Source organism: Anoplolepis gracilipes, chromosome 11 (assembly GCF_047496725.1).
Source record: "Anoplolepis gracilipes chromosome 11, ASM4749672v1, whole genome shotgun sequence".
NCBI classification, from domain to species: domain Eukaryota; kingdom Metazoa; phylum Arthropoda; class Insecta; order Hymenoptera; family Formicidae; genus Anoplolepis; species Anoplolepis gracilipes.
Window position 1 is genome coordinate 7,198,876 of NC_132980.1, and position 20,950 is coordinate 7,219,825.

Below are 20,950 nucleotides of genomic sequence, written 5' to 3' on the forward strand. Positions count from 1 at the left end.
GCGCTTTGATAAATTCTCTTTCACCATTTTGGTGACTATACTTTTGACATTCGAAGCACGCGTATCCAAGTTTTAAATTAGTTATATTATAACAATTTTTTTAAACATTTATTAAAAATTGATTTTATTATCTTGTATGAAAAATTCAATTATCAACGATAATCACATATATTGTCGCATCATAAATATTAATTTTAAAAAGATGATATATAACAATCCGACTCATCTATGTATCCATATAAATATAATAAAATAATAAAATTATGATTTTTTAAGTTAATTATATTCGTAACGAAATTTTTCTTAAAAAAATTATAAAAAATCCGCTTGATTCGCGACCGTGAATCTTACGTCGATGACGTAATTTTCCGCAGACCAGCCGCTTTTTCTGACGTTCCTCTTTCCGCAATCGTCACGAAAATATGAATTCGCGAAATCTGTGCTTGCCTGGTATAAAAGAATACCCCTGCCTCCTTTGACCCGCCTGTCTTCGCTGCCGCCTCCCTCTTCATCTTTTCGTCGCGTATAGCAGGGGAACGCGGATCCCGGACGGAGTTTCTCATAAAGTCGCGAGCTGGCGCGTAATCGCGGGTATATTAAAGCGCGAGGAAGAGCAGCGTGAGGAAGATTTCGCGAAATAAGGAGAATTTCGCCGGTGAACACTTACATACCGTGTACAAGTATACGGTATAGAGGCGGGCGTCAAACGAAAATTCCTGTGCAGTTGCGAGCAACGTTTTGAAAATGACACGTGTTTCCGAATGTATTGAAAATTTTTGCAACGCTCCAAGGCAATCTCTATAAATTATTAGCAATTTATTTGTTTTGTAATCCTGTAATCTGTACATTATTCATCATCCCATGAAAAATGTATATATCCTCGTTAGTTTCGTCTATCAATGAAAAATTTATATGCTTATATTCATCATTTTTATTACCATAATATTATATCTGAGGGGCGTAATATTTCGTGCACTTGTGCACTTACGTGAATGTATGCGATATATAAGCTCGGCTGATTGTTCCGTGCAAGGCACAGAAATAGCGATCGATGGATGGGAAGATTGTAGGTTATTTGCCTGGCATAATGTCAGCAGTCGTGTCATGCGCTTATTTCTTTGTCCGACATTGTTTAGACATTTAGATAATGACGTAGGTGGTGTTGCGCGTCGGTGCGATATCGCGGCGTTCATGGAAACGATTAACTGTAATCACTGTCCATCACTCGACATCGCGATTTCAAGAATTTCTGTTGGATCCTCCAGCAGAGAGAAGAGAGTAAGAAGTTGGCCGAGATCGATATCGCCGATTCATTACGTCGTCACTTGCGTTTTCGCACCGAACTGCAAACTGAATCGCGGCCAGAAATGTGTGGGAGGTTTCTTTGCGCATGTCGGGAAATATCGGAATTGACGTTTGTCTTCTTCAATGTTTCCGCGAGTAACGGAAGCGCACGGTTATAGCCGATGAGAAATGACAATGAAACTATGAAAGTCGCCCGTTCGCTTGCGAGAACTTCCCGGACGTAACAAAACCGAATCGTTCAGGCTGGCCAAAGCTACGAAAGAAGCGTTTAAATCGAAAAACGATGGGAGAGACACGACTGTTTAGATGGGGTCGAGACGGACGTATATAAATCGAGGAAAGAAAATTACATTTTTCTCTTCATGCACTTTTCTCGCACGTTTAGCGAGAATAGTAGACGCTTAACGTCGATGTCCTCCGTTCTCCGCAATAATTATTCGTCGCGTATCAGGGTGAAAGAATTTTAAAGGGGATAATAAAAACCTCTTGGAATGAAGAAAACGTCGGCCAAGAAATAAGATGCAAGTCAGCCGGGAGAAATGGCACGTCGCTTTTTATTGTTGGCATTTGTCGGTGTGCGACGTAAAAAAAAAATCTTCTCGAGACGACCCTGATAAAAAAAAAAAAAAAAAAAAAAAAAAGGATGTAAGATTTTTAAGAGCGCTTACTAAGAAAACGGTGAGCTCGTGTGATAAATTTCAAATTTTGTTTAGCAAAATATTCATGAAGTAACGGTACGTCTCGTATAATACTTTCAATTTCGACATTAAATAACTCGGAAATGAAGCCTCAACTGTTATACGCAAGAGTATATAGTATAATACCGTATTGCTTTGATGCTGTTATTTATACATGAGGAACAGGAATTACAAGATATTAAAATGTGAATCGAAATGACCCTATTTGCGAGCCATCCAAGTAGTAAAGCTTTGCGCCCGATCAGACGCAGTTTAATGTCGGAGAAAAGTAATTCTTTCTTTCCTCGCTTCTCTCTTCCACTTCGCGTCATCTTAATATCGTCATATCCAAGTAAAGGAATTCTTCGAGCAGCTGTCGCGTCCGTACCGCGACATTATTCTCGGAGTCTTCCCAAGTGAGGATATTAATCGCTAAGAAGTTATGCTCGACCGAATTTCTTCGAGATAGATAAATGAAGAGAGCACAGTACGTCTTTTCCTTCCTTCCGAACGTAATCGTATAATGCATTTCATCGAATCTACCCTTGTATATATATATATATATATATATATATAGTCTGCGTTTTATTTATTTAATTTATTTTTTCTATTGTTTATATCTTTATTATATTCGAGTAACAATTTCAAATTGTGCAATAATAAATATTCCAGATAGGGCAGGAACTCGCCATCATTTAAACTTGTGTAATTCTGTGTAGCCAAGTTTATAAAACCTCTCTCCGTCCGTCGTAATCAAGGAAATTTCCTTTTTAAACCGTCCTCGTAGCACCTCACAATGGAAACGAAGTAAGAAATTTATCTTCGCTCGGCAAACAACGGATGTTTGGACACGCTTCACAGCTTTGCGGAATGGACGGGAAGAGAAAAAGAGAAAGAGAGAGAGAGAGAGAGAGAGAGAAAAAAACCAAATCGGCCTTGGCGCGTTTTCTGGGCCGATTCTTCCGTGTTCGCCACGACGAGTAGTAAACACTTTAACGCTGTTCCCGCGAACATGTCCGGCAAACACACGTTCCAATAAGCACTTTTATCCCAGCTTTTAACGATGAAATCGTATTCTCGACGGCAGTGGGGCGCGAATAATCCGGGCCTCTCGTACATGTACACGAACGATTAAAAGCGATACGTCACGTCGCGCGAACTCGCCCGCACGAATGCTTTAATGAGAGTACCTGCACCTATATGGACCTATATTGACATTCCAGTATATATACCGAGGAAAGGTGGAATGCCGGACAGACCAAAGTAGAGAGGTTCTCGATGTTCACATTTATTTACATGTACGTGATTTTGCGAAAGCTCACACCGAAAAAATTCTATTCTCGAAACGTATATTAGATATTCTTAATAAATAAGGATATTTTCTCTTTTACACGTGATATTTTTTGAAATACCTTATTTATAGATTAAGTAGAAATTGTATATTTATTTTGTTAAAATTTTAATAAATAGTAAATGTTTATTTGTAAAATTATTTTTTATTACCATTGGGATTAATAATTTTAAATATTAAATAATATAACGGTAATATTCCATATACATATATTTATACATGCTAAGAATATATGAAACTATTTTACTCTTTAAAATGGAGGGTGTTTATTTTAGAAAAAGATATAAAAATAAATAAAATATATTTTTAAGTTGAGAATATTATTTTTTTCGGTGCACATTGTTATATTACTTGTTTTGAAAATGATGTTTGTTATCACAAACCGCAAAATTATTTCTGATAGCAAATGTGGTTCTCTTTCTCTTTTCGAATGATATAAATACTTAAATAATATTTTTTTAAATTCGCAGAAAGAGAGAAAAGAAAGAATAAAGTTTACTGAAGATATTTTTCGCAATTTTTATCTCTCTGGTAACATATTGAAATATTTTATCTCGTATTATTCTAGGCTCCCCTTGTATATAAAGGTAATATGGATAGACTTACCAATCTCGTGTCGCCTTCGCGATGAACTGTCTTTGATTCTCCCTATCGATTGGCGTGGAATAATGATGACGATGATCATCAATAGGGACAGCTGAATGGCAAACAAGACGGGTCTCGTTTCGGTCGAGGATCGTGAGGTTGTAAGGCGATGCCAAAAGCCGGGACGCCATTCGATCCAAAGCCACCCACGATTTACCGGCCACCACCCAGGATGGATACGTACAACGGTGTACTGGCTTTTCTGTAACACGAAAAGATCGTCATGTTGACAGTAGATCTCTGATTGTCGTCGGAGAGGTTTTCCATCTCTCTCTCTCTTTCTACGACAAAAATTTCACATTTCGCGATACTTCTCTCGGTTAAAGCACCCGAATCGAAATTGCAATATTTGCAAACTATGAATATTTCAGATATTCGCGTTGAAATGTACTTTTAAATATCCGTCCTCATTTCATCAATTACACAGATTAAAATTTGAAAGCGCAAAAACAATTACGGTTTTAACAGCAGAGACAGAGGAGAATTGGACGAGCGTGATGTAATATTTAAGCAGAATTCTAGGAATTTTTCTCTCTCATTGGTGTTCGCAATTATTGAAAATATTTTGGCATTTTCAAAGCGCCACTGAAACACGACAAAACAAAATTGCAAAGTTGATTATCGCCGCAACGCCAACAGTTTAATTCCTGTAATTTTCATCTCTTCACGTTGCAAATTCGGACGACTGTTAAATTCGAATGTAATTACGTGTCAAGAAATAGCCACGGCTTTATTCTTAGAGCGCTGTGTAACTCCTAACGCAGTTATTTCAAACTCGAAATGCATAATATAACTGTAAGCTCGTTCCCGACTCTTTAAGTTCACGGGGCCCTCGAGCAGATAATCCAGCATAAGTAAACTTTGACCTCTCTTCCTTCTAACGTTGTAGTAAACTTCGTTTCCCGTTTATGCTAGCTGTTTCCTGGTGCATTATCAGGTTCTTGTACGTTCCGTCAAAGAATTTCTGTCGGAGAAAATAAAACGTCGAACGGCATTTGACTTCATCTCAAATTCTGCGCTAATTACAATACGCTTTCAATGGTATTGTATTAGTAACTAGCGTAATAATTACATGCGAATAACATACATCATACGTAAATGTGATGTATATTAACCGACTCATTAGCTTCATTAACACACGCACATATACAGACACGCAAGTTATGCATTAAAACGCACATAATGCACTGCATTGTTACATACGATAATAATCCAGCACTGTTCTCGACATTATCGATTCTAGTATTAAAATTACATCGTTTACATGTAAAGTAAAAATCGGAAAAAATTACATCGATTACGTTGAAAAATGTATATCACGGAAATTGGATGGAATGCAAAAGATGTTGCATCGAAAAGTTTGGTATACATATATATGTCGGATTGAAGTAAATAATAATTTGTTATAAATGCGCGTCGGTCATGTCGTCAGTGAACAGTTATCCTGATGTCAATGGTCGGCTGCTCATGGCTATCAATCACCGTGCACCGCGAATTAATGGACCGTTAAAAATGCACGAGCGACAAAGTATGCTGCGTGCACGCTGCATACGGCCGCATTCAGCCTGCGTGCAACTAAAAGCTAATCGATAATTCAATCGAGTGTGTGCGTGCGTTGTAACACTATGGTTGCCCGAAATTGCTACTTATCGTGTACGTCGTCGTTAATGATAAGAGAATGGCATAACGATGGCGATAAAGAAACGGCCGGATTTTAATTGTTTCATTGTGCGACCCTCCCCCCCCCCCCCTCAGTCGCTTCTCGTAATGTAATTATTTTATGTGTAATTTTCTCGTGATATATATGTGTAGAGAAACTGCGTTGATTTGTATTCTATTAAAATTTTTGTCCGGCCAGAGAAAGGAATTTTCATACTTATAATCATTTGTGTTAAATATATAATTATTCGTCAATGATAGTAGGATAATTTTTGCAAATTTATACTTTTTGCATTTTTGCACAAAACGCAGAAGAGAGTGAAATCATTGTAAAATTTTATCGTCGATCTTTATTTATATATAGACACGAATTATCAAAAATAGCGCCAATAGTTTTGAATTGCAAAGAGAAAGATCTTTTTTAATACTTTACTAAAATTTTGCAATGTATGAGCACGTAGCATGGAACAAAATGCGTATTAAAATGAGTCACGCTTGCGGCGAAATAGAAGAGGAAATGTATGCTTTGTTCAAAGTAAATTACACCCATCCCCTTATATTTTTCCTTAGTCAGACCGTATGTAATGCCGTTACGTTACCTCGAAAAGATTGTAATTCCACAGTATGTCGACGGCGGTTATTTGAAAACTGCAACCTCAATCTCGAGTGGAAATAGCGAAAATAATATTTCGTAGAGAAAATGTTGTTACAGCAACGATCAAAATAATTGCTACTGTAAATCGTTATATATATATATATAAAAAAAGAAGAAGAAGAAGAAAATATTTTGTGCGACTCTCTCGACGTTGATTTGATTACATATGATCGTTCATATCAAGCCCAATTTTTAATTGTATTTTATTATACAAGAATAAAAATAAAAACATTTTAAAAACATTTATCTTTAATTAAGAAATTTCTTGGAAAATGATGTAAAATTTAACGCCATATATAGGAAATATATAGGAACGTTTCAAAAAGATTTAGTATTTATTTTACAATTATATATATTTGCTATTTTGTAGTCATGTATATGCATTTACTGTGCAATAATATTCTCGGTTTTTCGCATAGCTGTATTTCTTTCGCTACTATGCAAATTTGTTCTGGCTCCCTGCTTCTTATTCTATACAATATTTCTCGAGATGGTCTCTTAATGCATGGCAGATTTTTAAAGCAACGTAAGTACAAGCTGTAATTTAAAACTAACGGTCTTTAGTAATTTCCTCTCAGCGGAAGAGATTAAAAAGTATTTTGATGAATTATCATTAAATAATATCTTGTTCAAAGTTGCGGTCTGTATCACGTGTCACGTTTACACAGAATTTTTAAGAACCGATTATACAAGTGTACAAAAATACAATACAAAGAATAAGGATACGAGAATATTTATATATCGACTAGATAGAATTTATTGTGCGTTGGTTGGAACGCGAGTAACGTTCTCTTCATCCATGGGCGGGCACTTTGGTGCGGCAAACTCGACGTAGTTCGAGATCCCGGGGTTAATCTGCCTCCTGGAAAGTTTAAATGGAAACGAGGAATCGGGGTAGGGGGTTAACGAAACATTCGCGATGCCGTGCCAAGGGCGTCGCTGAAAAATTTTTAAGCTACTTAACGCTCGAGCTGTATTTGCTCGAGTAACACAGCCGCGATATTTCGAAATATATAAGCTTTGTAAGTCCCCGATAACATGGATTCATCGACCTATGATAAAGCGTCTGTGATAAATGAGAATAACAAATCATATATTAATACAATGAAATAATCATAGAATTCGAGATTTACTTCAGAAAGAAATGAGCGAAAATTAAAAGCTTAAGACAGATTTAGAAAGCTGAGGGTTAAACAAACGATTATTCGATTATGGTTCCACAAGGGGAACCCGCTCCCCCCCCCCCTTTCTCAAAATGGATGTGACTCGGTCATATCGATCCTTTCGATGCGTATTCGTCGTTTGACTGGTGGGATCAAACCGGCGTGCCCGTCTGTTGCCCTCAATTTGGTTAACCATGAATCCTGCTACAAGATCATCCCAATCTGGCAAGGCTATGTGTAGCTATGTGATACCGTGGAATACCCCAAGTACCTGGCGTTGACCACCGGCCAGGGGGGTTATGATAGTATGCCGGACAAGAATCCGATCTGGTGTCCGCAGGCACTCTCATAGTTTACGTGCTCTCGTTCTCAGAAAGCCGACCTCTCGACATGTACGGCAGCTTCGAGTTATACGCGCCGATCCGCCACCTCTCGCTATCGATTAACGGTCCCTTCTCGCAACATTTCCGTCGTTCATTCGATTTTTCCTATCGCGATATTCCGATACATTAGCGGGAGAATGAAACATTGAGTGTTAAGAATTCTCCAAAGCGCTATTTTTACGCGAATATATTGTGTAGGGGAAGGTGGGTATATGAAAGAGCCAGTTTCAGACCATATAAAGACCAAGAAAATTATTAAGAAAACAATAAACAAAAGTACAAGACTCACCTATTTAGTAGTCATTTCTTAATTAAAAAAAAAAGTTTTAAATTAGCTCTTTTATAACATGATGGCATTGAAAGAGTCGAGTCCTTGTAATTAGAACTTTGATTATAATAAATGCGTAAAATATGTTATCTTTTTCAGAAATAAAGGACAAAGAGTTGTAGCTTAAAAAAATTATCAAACAACTTTAACAATAAAAATTATCAAAATTAAAATTATCAAACAATATTTATAAACATAACGAGAGTAAAATGAATGCAAATTTTTTATATAAATTTTACTTAAACCTAAGTAACTTTTACTTAAACATAAACCAGACTTTTTAAGGAATTTTGAAATTTATAACTGTAAAAGAAATTATTTTAAAAAATATCTTAGAAGCAATTTTGGCAAAAATATTAGATACTCTTTTAATTCCACATGACTCATGTGCCCATCCAGAACAAAATTCACACTGGTACCATTCTTGCTTACTCTTTCTATAGCTTTTATGCACACTATACAATCGTCATTTTCTTTTTTTTTTGTATTATCTGCTTTTCTTGAGCATCTTTTCTTTATTTGTGACAATATTTTATCATCTGAGTCTGAAGAAGTTGAATCATCATGTAATGAGATATTCAAACTACTTTCACTATACTAACATCATCCGTTTTAGATTTTCTATTAAGAAGTTTTATAGATTTTTTAGTTGCCATTCTCTTAACGTTCTTCCAGCTCTTTCTTTACACTATCACCCGGCTCTTTCAAAATATTTCTTCTTAGAAATTTAAACCTCACCAGACACTATAAAACGAAAGCATTGCCTACGAAATATTTACATCATTAGAAGGCTGAATAAATGCATAAAACCATAATATAATTTTTATGAAGTTACTTGATTTTACAAGAGAATATTATGCACCATTTGTTTACGAAGAAATTTCAAATTTCTGTGGATGAGAACCATTTAGTGTTGCTATATAAAAACTAAAACATCTTTGAAATGCGTTCAGAAACTTTGAAAAAAAAAATGAAAGTGTCTCTTTCAAAACATAGCTTTTTCATGCCCACTTTCCCCTATACATCTTGTTATTAAAATAATATGTATGATTTTAGTAAATTGCAAAATATCTATTTCTTTAAACAATTTTATAGCAGCTTTTTAAAAAAAAAAAGCCGTAAGGAAGAGAGGAGTTGATGACTTACTTTGCGTCATCTTCAATGTCTTGGCAGCCTCGCTGACGCTGATCAATCCATTGCAAGCGGCGTCCGAGCTCTGCGCGAGATTCCACGTGTTGTTGGATGGATTTGTGTAAATAAAGCATCTGTAGCTCTCCTCGTCGCTTTTTTTACGATCGTTACGATTGCTGTTCAAACGTGCGACCATGTAATTTGTGCTGCCCTCCCTCCAATGAGCCATACACTCCAATTCTACATCTGGAAAAACAAACCGTCACAACTGCAAATTGGCATGTATCCAATAATAACCATTGTTTTTCTGTTTTTATTCCATCAAAACACACACGATCGCTGTTGAGATGCGCGGAACATACGGGCTTACGGAATGGGAAAGGTAAATTGTAATACGTTAAAGTATCAGCTGACGGTTACACAGAGCTACGATAGAGTACATCGTTCGAGGCGAATGAAATTTCCGTCTATACGAGCCTATTAGTAATCAAATGGTAAATAGAGGTTTACTACCATTTCGTCCCGGGCTAAAGCTATATCTGCAGAAGTTATAAACGAGGGTAAACGATATATGAATGTCCATGAAAACGCATTATATCGTCGGCGTACGTCGCGTGGGAGCCGAGTGCATGGATGCGCCCCGTGTATTCATTTATTCGCACCCGCGTATCGAGATGGACGATCAGGGCGCGGGCCGATGATAATTGCACAAAATCGTTTGGACAAGCCCAGCAACAAATGGTAATTGACAAGGCCATTAATCATTCATTCCGCAGCCGCGAGCTTTATTGACCGTTACAGGCCTTGCGCGTCGTGTTAATTAATGTCAAGCCGGATGTTAACGTCACCGCGGAAGCGGCGCAACGTCATAATTCCTTTTTACATACCGAAACTGCGGCGCCGCGTCGCTGTTTTAACGACAATGATGAGCCGGCGCTTATGGCGGGACACTTATATCGCGGGGTGGATTCCATCATATGTTGATTTTCATTTCCGATAACCGGAATTTAACCTCCCGATATTTCTCGCTCGCGACAACCGGGACCACGTATCTTTTTAGGAAGTGTTTTTTTTTTATATCGCGTTACTCCTCTCGATAAATTCATCTTGTAATGGAAAGTCAATATAAAAAATTTAAACTAATTTAAATATTCAAATCGCGGGAGAGCATGGGAAATGAGAGAAAATTTGACGACAATAAAGTTACGAATTGAAACTTTACATCCACAATACACACATACACTCTGCAAATTTGCATCGATATATCGAGATACCCGGCGAGCGCTTTATAATCGTAGATTGCAACGAATTAATTATGGGCCAATAACAAAATGTCACTAGGCAGTGATTGGACTGCCACGTTGCATAATTCATAATTGTTTGGGTATTCATTTGACAAATTGTAAGCGTATGTAAACAAGTGTAAGCACAATTGTCGAGTAAATGGATATTATACAATGCATGTTGGTATAACAATATCATTTTACACATAGTGTTTATTGTACGGTACCTATTTATTGTACGAGATATATTGTATGTTGCATTGCAAAATCTAATAAAGAAAAGAAACATTTAAAGAGAATTGTACACAAATTAGTAATAATCAATTTTTATAACATTATTCGTATCAATTATATTTTTTGCCAATTATCTAAATATATTTGAGTCATAAATTTAGATATTTTTCGAAGAAGAGCGTTTTCGGAAGCTCGGATGATCCGCGTTCGAGCGGACGATATCGCTGATATTTAACCCGTTCGTGTAAAATGAGTTTGTCACATGTCAGCACGGTAATTATAACACGCAGGGAGAATACTGACCCACGCTTTCAGACGAATGAACGTTGGGGCACGCTTGATAGCGCATAAGCAAACGCGACTCCTGCGTGCACGCTTCCACCTGTGACAGCGGCCAGTTGCACTCGCCCTCATCACCGTGGCTGTACGTGAACTCCAAGGGACCCTTAATGGGACAGGGCAGGGGCGCTGCATTGGAGCGAAATAGAGATACCAGAATGGCGTCGCTGGTCAACGTGCCGCATTGGGCCGGCAGACTCGGTTCCGGTGAGTCGCTCGTACAAAAAGCTAATAAAAAACAGCGAAATGTGATGATGAGAGCGATAAGACATGTTTGTTAAAGTGTAAACACTTTAGGTATTCAGGGTATTTACTTAATCTTGTAAAAAATTCCTTGAAAATTTCTTGATTTTTCAGCTATTTTTGTTCAAAATTCTAAAGAGAATATTTTAAAGATTTTTTTTATACAATTTTTTCTCGAAAATAAATTTTTATCGCATGTATTTTCTAATGTTTTTCGCTCATACGAAGGAAAGGTACAGAGCCTTTTAAGTTTAAGTATTAGATTGGTAAATATACTGAAAAAACTTAATAACTTTTAAAATTAAGAATTTTTCACTTACATAAAATTTTCATGTTTTCATCATTAAAAATTGCAAAGAATATGTACTGAATATTTTATTAAGACATTGAATAGATAAACAAAAATAGATATATATTTATAATTTATTTTAAATAAATTTACTTGTTGACTATTTACGAGAGTAAAATTGTCAAAGAGAATTTTTTAAAAAATGCTCCAAAGTCCAATAAAATTCCAGAAAATTCCCTAATTTTGTACAAACAAAAAATCCCTGAGAATTTCAGGTTTTTCGTGTGTTTCCAAAAAAAAAACCTTGAATGTAAGAGAATAAAACTATTGAGACGAGATAGAAAGATAATGATGGAGAGAAGAAAACAAAATCAAAAGATAAGAATGAGAAATTCTTATTCTAAAAAATTAAATTTTTCTTAAGAACGATTAGAAATGTAATTAAGCAAGAACAGAGATAAGATAAAAAAAATAAAGCTGATAAAATAATGTAAGATGATATTTTACAGAACGTAAATGCTGATAAAATAATGTAAGATGATATTTTACAGAATGTTCTTTTAATGAATAAATGTTTATAAGACTCTAGATTTGAAAATATATCTTAATAATATAAACATACAAATTTCAAAATGTAACTTACATTCTTTATATTGCAACACGTTGGCATGTTGTGCATGCATCACAATACACCGGTAACATCTATACTTCCTGAAACAGAAAACCGGAAAAAACAATTATGAATGTTATATGTTACTCTCAACGCGTACACAGTTTTTATTGTTTAAAAATTTGTAGATCGTCATATGTGTGCATAATTTTTTTATTTTACTTTTACGCAAACCTTTTATCGTTCATCCAAAATATTTTGTCCTCAAAAAAAAACTTTATTTATTCACGTATCAAAAGAGACAATAAAATCTGCGATATATCATTACACACACATATATATATATATATATATATATATATATATATATTTGCAACTTTATATTTTCTTATAATAAATAAATCTATCTATTGGTAGCGTCTTTTAGGAAAATTTTAACTTTCTAATATGATAACATGCAAAATATATGAATAAATAAACTACAAAAGATATTTTTTCAAATAGTTTTCATATTTATACTTATATAAATATAAAGAGTTTAATCAAAAGAAAATTATCGTCGTGATAAAAAGATCGACGTGAATCGTCGATCAGATGCACGCAAATAATATTTTTATGTTTACATTTTATGACTGTATTTGACTTACTGTAAAAAGAATCCATTTCATAAAATTATAAAAGAGCATATTTTATTCAACGTAATAACTTGGAACGATTTGTTTCAAACACAGATTGCAAACACACAAGGGTTGTTCGCCCCGCTGTCGTTTCTCACCGCGAACTCCATTTACGTTGATTTCCACTCTGGAAAAAGATATAAACCATCTCGCGGGTCGTGTCTATTTGAATATCGCATAAATTTACAAACCAAATACCGAAGTAATTTCTGTTCGCGCGACGACAACATCCGCGAATTTCGCCGTCGCGTTAGGTTCGCCATCGCCAACGAATCTCGACGAATTTCGCCGATTGTCGTCCTTTTCCAAATGCACCGCTAAAGCGGATTAATATCGTTCCAACCCGAGAGCTTTCGCGGTGTACATAGCAGCAGATGCAACCGACGGAGAGGCGATAGTAGCCGGAAACTATATCGGACTGACAGCCGGGAACAAAGGTAAACTTCGACTTAAGCCATCGAGTGGGGAGGAAAGAGGGGTGGATAGCGGGCTGAAGGCGGGAAATAGCGGAGAAGCTGCGGGAGAAGGTAAGTTGCAGACCTGAGCTAAGTAAGCAAGGTGCCAACTAGTAAGGACACAAGACAAGCTCCGAAAGTTTTAAGTAGCTACGCGATACTACTCGTTGGACTCCTCCATCTCTTACTCCCTTCCTTCCTTCCTTCCTTCCTTCCTCTCTCTCTCTCTCTCTTCCGCCCTCCCTCTCTCTCTCTCTCTCTCTCTCTCTTTCTTTTATCCGTCCTACTGACGTCATCATTGCACAGTGTTTGTCTTTTCGCTCATCTACAGATGCACGCAACGCATCTCCCAGCATCTCACCTCGACCCGAGTGTCATCAATCTTCGGTGAAGATCTAGTTTCGCGACGGTAATTCATTATTAAAGAAAAATCGATTTCGAACTAAATCCGCCGGATCCGCGGGGTAACTTAACAGGTTTTAAGTTGTCGACGCGATCTCCATCGTAGCGGAAATACGTAAATGCTTAATCGCAAACTCGTGATATGCAATTCACGAAAGTTACGAAGTTTGTTTGCACGTGAACTCACCGCGGGCTCGCGTTTTCCGAAATGATTTGGACCGAACATTCGCTCTCCCGCGATTGTATTTTACAATATAGCTCACGATAGATATATGACAAAAGTTTAAAAAAAAAAAAACATGCAAGAGATTCAAAATTAAACAAAACATTTTTTTGTGATAGAGCTCCTCCTGTCCGAATCGTTACTTTTTTATAATTTCTCTATAAAAGAGAACTTTTTTTTCTTTCAACAACTTTCATGAACTTTTCTTACGCGATGTGATGATCGACCTTCGTGTTTTTCGTAATTATAAAATTTCTTTTCCGTCTTGTCCGTTTTAAAAGAACGTATAATATAATATATCCTACGTTGCTTTCTTTCCAAATATTCAAACGCGCTCAAACGCGTTGTTCCATCTACGCGTGAGTTTCTCTCTTTGATGAGTTATTTTTACAGCAGCGATCTCTCTTTGTCATCGTTGATATATACGTAACTACGATGACTTGCTCAATTTTTAAACGTTCGTAGTTTTTGGTGCTCATGCTTAAAAAAGTTATATTTTTAATTTAATATCAAATTATCAAGATGTACAAAGTTAAAGATTAAAAATCTGTAACAAATAACTTTCTTGAATCTACATACAAGTCACGTGTTAATGATGAGATTTGTGTATCATATATGTTTGTTTGTTCATCATAAACGTTCTCGATTCCTCCGCTCAATCAGTCATGCAACTCGTTTTTTGCCGGACGCATATTTACTTTACCGAATGGTTTTACGTTAAGTCGAGTATTCGCATTTTAACGAGACAGCCGCTGTTAAAGTCACCCTTCGTCGACCCTCAACAATTCTGATGCTTCATCGCCCGATGAACTTTGCACTAATAACGCGAGACGAGACCAGACGAAATGATTTCCCGTCATTCCTGCGTCGCTTGACGAAATCTATCTCTAAAGATATGTGTGTATAAATCTATCATGATCTTTTCAATTATAGGGACTGATTATTATTAATGACCAGAAATTATTAACGAGAACTATTTTCGTGGAGTATAAAACAACGAAATTCAAATGTTGTCGATCAAATGCATATATATGTATAATCGCGCGAATCACATGATTCGCAAAGAATTTCGGTCAAAGCTAATTCATTTAATTCTACCATTATCATGCGTCGCGTATTGTGAAACGAAATAATATACATATTGTGGTATACATATTAATTTTTAAACGTGGATTTTTTTGTATATTTTAACGTTTCTACATCTTTCCATAATCCGCTTGTCGAATCGTGTTTCGTTTGTATTTTAATCCGATCGTTACACCTTGCATCTGGTGACGAACATTTCATTCAGAATGCAAATTCGTAATCTTCTGTTTTCACACGTTGGCATGTTGTATAAATATATCCATGCAGTATAATCCACGTTCTATTTGGTTTCGCTTATATCAGATTATTGCGAACCACTAATATCACAGGATAATAACTATAATTTTTTTATTTCGTTATTTTATCAAGATGAAAACTCGGTGTAAAGTTGCGAAAAACAAAAAACGCGTAATACTTTTCGAATGCACTTTTTTTTCGAATGAAAAGGAGACACTCTGGACAATAGAATGACAAATGTGATTTGATAAAAAAAAAAAAAAAAAAAAAAAAAAAAAAACGCACAAAGAAAAAGGAACGAAGTATCCTATATATAATAAATTATAATTACGCAAAAAAGAACGCGATAAAGATACAGCGAGGCGTTTCATCAAAGGAACGAGGTATCGAGATCCAAATTACCGATCACAGGGCAATGATACTGTTTGCATTGTCTAATAGCTGGATAGCGTGCGAAGGGCACGAGTTAACCCGCAGTTTTACCCTTCCGCGCCCTCTCTGTCTGCCACGAACGGCGTCTGACACCGTCTCGCTCGCCTAAACCCGTTTCCCAGGACATGGTTTATTGATTTCTCTAGTGCGTAAATACATGGCACATACGGTACTCCGCTAACGACGCCCATGAGAGAGCGTCGCGACGCGAGTGGACCATGCGGTCGAAAGTGACGTTTTCATAAATTATCGTTTGGTCGCGACGCTCGCTCTCTCTCTCTCTCTCCCTTCCCCTCCTCCTTTCCCCGTCGAGTATGCGGCCAACTTTTTGACCACGGTGTTACCATCATTATACGCAAATTGCCCGCAGAAGCGGAAAACCAAACCACAAACGAACCCTGGGAGCACGTGAGAATTTATTTGCGAACGGGATAAAATCAATGCACGATTTTGAAAATTAGATGGTTAATATATTTCATGAAATTAAATGCCACTAAATTAGCTTCCACTCGCGTCGATCTCTCCCGTTTGTTTTATAAGTTATGTAAATGTGAACTAAATGTAAATTATTCCGTACCTTTTTATATTCTTCTTCTTTATTATATTGTTTTTAACCCGCAAATACACGACTCGTGAAATTAGAAATGATTTCACGATTTTATCAAAATCATATTTATTTTTGCGCGCCCCACATTTGTTCGATAGATTATATTCTAGTATTTTAAAACGGGATAAAGTTAGTAATACGTGGACAATAGGAGAGTGGAACGACTGGATTTGTGTATACATAGTACATAAACATCAAGGAGATTCTTGATACTAAAACACTACACACAGCGGCGAAAATGAACATCGAGCTCGAGAAACAAAAGCAATCTGTTCATACATTATCGCCTCGCGATATCTGCAATGAGATCTTTTAAATGGGTTACACTGGCATTAACCGGGTACCGTATAATTTTCACGCAATACATTATCTAGCTATTATACAATATAATATCTCTCATCCTTGCCCTAGCAATTCCCATCGTTGCATGCTATTGCACCTGCATGACACCGCGATGGTTCGATGAACATGATTAAATCTGTTTATTGTAAACATAATTTGCTCATACATTTATTTACCTTATGTATACAATTAACTTACAAATCCCTTCCTCTCTGAAAATTCAATTTTGGAGATATAATTTGTTAAATTACAATCGTATTATGCCTATTTTTTCAAATGCTCAATTTGTGTTAGGTTGAAATTAATATCTTTTTCAGCGACTAAAAAACTACACAAAGAAACCCTGGCACATGCAATTTAACATCGGCAGGCATTAGGGTGATGAAGGTAACGCGCGATCCTGCGCTTCAACAAATCTTTCGCGAATAGTCGTATTTCTGTCAGATCCAACGAGCACGTTCACACGCGAAAACAACATTGTTTTGAACAATCACGCGCGCATGGTGTACGCAAATTTATTGTGGAAGGCGGATTACGAACATCGACGAGGTGACCTGGTTTAGTACACACCACTTAAATGCCTATACTTGCATACACGAAACACACATAGGTACACGCGCGCACACTCTGTTCAGGGTTGAACCAAAGCCTATGAGCTTAAACTTAGGTACCAACCAATCACGACCGCCGAACTGACATAAAGCCAAGGCTTTGAGCTTGAATTAAATTTTAAGCGAGAACGCAGCTTCAGGCGGATCGTCCGTGTCGGGCTATCTAAGCTGATAACGTGAAATAACGCAACTTTGCAAAAATAAATATACACGCTAGCAGAGAAAACTTTCGAGTAACATATCCTCAGAATATTTTTCTTAAATAATTATAAAATATTATATATTGTGTGTGTAATAATCAAAAAATTTGTCCCTCGAAAATTATTAATGATAAAAACACGTATATATAATTCCATCTTTTTGTATTTCATTCATTATATTATAAAATACATAATTTCTGTCTAGTAAATAATATTATATATCGTAAAAGAATAAGAATAAAGATCGCGCGTTTATCGTAAGACAATGGGCCAAATTTTATGGGGCAGCATTAAGCTTGACTTTTCTCGTTACGATTGAAGCACAAACTTGCGCGAAGAAATAATGAAGTAACAAAATCGCGAATCTACGACTTGCACGTCTACGACTTCGTCGCGCCGTTTCCTGCCGAGAAAAGCGGAAACTTTTTCACGAGAGCTTACGACATTACGACGAAAAAGTTTTGGCATCTACGAGGAGTTCTGAGACAGAATGTGGATCACGTCGATCAAAGGCGCACAATGAAGGATACTCTCGACACGGATGTACGGCGGAAAACCGCTTTTCAAAATTGGCGCACTTATTTCCGGAGAGAAAAAAAAACAGAATTTATTCCGGTATTTTATTATAATGTCCGCGATCGTTTCAAGAGTTTACGCGATACGTAGGACGAAAATGTATACATGAATTTCAAAATTTTATCGCTGTTTAAACAGCGTAACCTGACTGATAAAATTCGAGAATTGTAATATTCTGATTCAACATAACGCAACCCAGCTGATAAAACATTACTTTGCAGCCAGCAGCATTACAGGAAACGTTTAAATATGCATGTCGCTAACTCAGTTAAAATTAAGTGCGCTACGCGAAGGTAATGAAAATCGTGAGCGACTGTATCTCGCGCGCATTGTGTGTAATTCTTTGCAAAAAATTTTTATCCAATGAAAGGGACGTGCCAGAGATCCGGTAATCATGATGATGCGGGATTTTTTTTGTTTATAAGAGGGTTATAGGGCGTGTGGCTTTTTGTGTAAATGTACCTGAGTTTGAAATCACGCGCATGTGTTGTCGAGTTCTCTCTCTCTCTAAAGAGAGAGACAGAGAGAGAGCTCTCTTAGCGACAAAACAAAATTCGCGTTTTCAGTCCCATATATTATCTGGCGTGTTTGCTAAAACGCGAATTTTTATTCCTGTCCGGCCAGGCAGGATTAAAAAAGGAGTTTCCCGCTTTCTTGTTTCCGCTGTAAATTATGTAATTGTACACCTCGACGTTTCCGCGTCTGCGAGTCGCAATTTTTTGATGCAGGAAGGAACTATAACTTTTTAAAACAGGTAGAAACGATTACGTGAGCAATACATTCTTGCGCGAGCGTGTGACCGCCATTTATTAAAATGCTGCCGGACAAATCCGGCATTCGTATAACTCTCGCGCGCCCTCGCGTTTTTTCGCTAAAACATAAATTTTCCGCATAGTATAAACTCGTTTTTTCACACCGGACAAATGAAAGCCCGCCGAACATAAAGAACGACTGGTTTGTCGATTCCACTGGCCGACATTCTCATTCTCTTGTAATGTAGGTAATTTAGAAACGAATATTTTTGGAAAAGTCAACCAGAGCTTGACACCCGTTAACAGGTACACGTGCTTCTATTCGTGTCAAATGTCAGTGTAAATTTATATCGTCTGATCTCTATAGAAAATAATATAAACAAGACTCGAAATTCGGACACATCTTCATTTCATTTTGTCAATTTGCAAAAAAAAAAAAAAAAAAAAAAAAAGCAGAACATATTTATTTTTAAACATAATACAACTCGATTTTACTAAAATAGCAATTTTTATAATATTTTAATTCATTTTGTTCTTTTCTCTTATTAGGTTATTATAATATCATTTATGTAATATAGGTAATTTAAATAACTATTAATAAATATATTGTTGAAAAAACTATTAATTAATATATTGTTAAATTTATAAAATTAACCGTTACTCCGTATTGTTATTTTTGGCACCTTCCAACTGTACAGGTGGTTCAGCGTATTTTCGATAAGTTTATTAATATGTAAAAATGTTTTTAAAAATCTGAAAAAATGTATATACCTTCTTCGAACATTCTAAATAAAGACTAAAATAATAAATTTGAAAAATAATTTGCTGAAATATATTATCTTATGATTATTTGTTTTCGAGAAATTGACGTTGTTTAAAAAAATCACAGACAAAAATGACCCATCAGTACGGAATAAGGGTTAAGTAACTATTAAATTGCTTCATATAAAGTACATGTTAAAAAGGCATTCGCGACAGTTATAATTCTCCCACACGGAAAGTATCTGAAAATACCGAGACCCAGACGACACGTAGTCTGTCGTCGTTTACGAAATGCTCGGCGACCTCGTTCGGCAAGAATTTCACTAAATCATGAGCGTCGGACTCGAAATCGAATGTCGCTACGCGCGTTTGCGGCGGTTGCGTTTCCGGTGTGTGTACGCGCGACTCCGGACCCCATAGTTCGGATAAAATGGAGCGGCCAGAAAAAAAACATACACCCACACACAGAGAAATAGAAAAACAGAGAGATGGAGAGATAGAGCGCGCGCGCGCGCGCGCGAGAGAGAGAGAGAAAGAGAGAGAGAGAGAGAGAGAGAGGTTTAGTATCACAGTTGTGTCGTGCGGACACAATTTGGGAAACCCGATATCTCAGCCGCGGACGCGCGGTTGTAACGTCGAAAACCTATTACGTTACAAAGCCGCGTCGTATGCGAAACCGAAATAATTCGGGCGCGAGTCAATGTTACGGCCGGTTGACTGTATTTTCGCGCACCGACTACCGCGATTTCGAGTGCCATCGATCGATTGACGAAATTCCTCTTGATATTCCGCAGACGAAGAGCCGCAACGCGAACGTGTAGCAGTTCTCGGAAGAAACTTTGTTGTCTATTGTAGAGTTTTGTAACGTATATTTATTGTGATTCGATCGATTTTTTCTTGTCTTTATATTTACCTTTATTATAGATTTACTACATTTAAAAATATCCAGGATTAGTTTGTTAAAGATTAAGAAATATTAAGCCACAAACATCGACATCCAATTGATTATCGTATTGAAAATAATAATTATTATAAATAGAAACTTTGTTATTATTTCTGCATTGTTGTTTATCATTCATTGAGTTTTTGTAGACATGTAATGAAAGATATATGTAGCTCTATATGTATATTCTTCTATCTATTTTCGAGGCATAGATTAAACATTTGATCAAGTACCAAAAATATATCTTCTTGTCCCTCTATTTCTATTTAATTTTATGGCAAGTAGAAAATATCACCCGGGGGATTGAAAGTTAATTATAAAATGATCCGTTGAAATTCAAGCAGAGAGAG

At 36.5% G+C, this 20,950-nt stretch overlaps 1 protein-coding gene across 6 annotated transcripts in view; it reads right to left on the reverse strand.

Annotated features, from left to right (window-relative positions):
• The window catches only part of LOC140670932 (uncharacterized), a 246,676-nt gene that overhangs the window by 27,586 nt on the left and 198,140 nt on the right, over positions 1–20,950 (reverse strand). For all 6 annotated transcript variants that reach the window (XM_072901841.1, XM_072901839.1, XM_072901840.1 and 3 more), the window contains 4 exons: positions 12,329–12,396; positions 11,118–11,381; positions 9,313–9,543; positions 3,940–4,180 (listed from right to left, as the gene is read on the reverse strand). In XM_072901841.1, the coding sequence (XP_072757942.1) occupies positions 3,940–4,180; positions 9,313–9,543; positions 11,118–11,381; positions 12,329–12,396 (804 nt within the window). The remainder of the gene's footprint in view (positions 1–3,939; positions 4,181–9,312; positions 9,544–11,117; positions 11,382–12,328; positions 12,397–20,950) is intronic.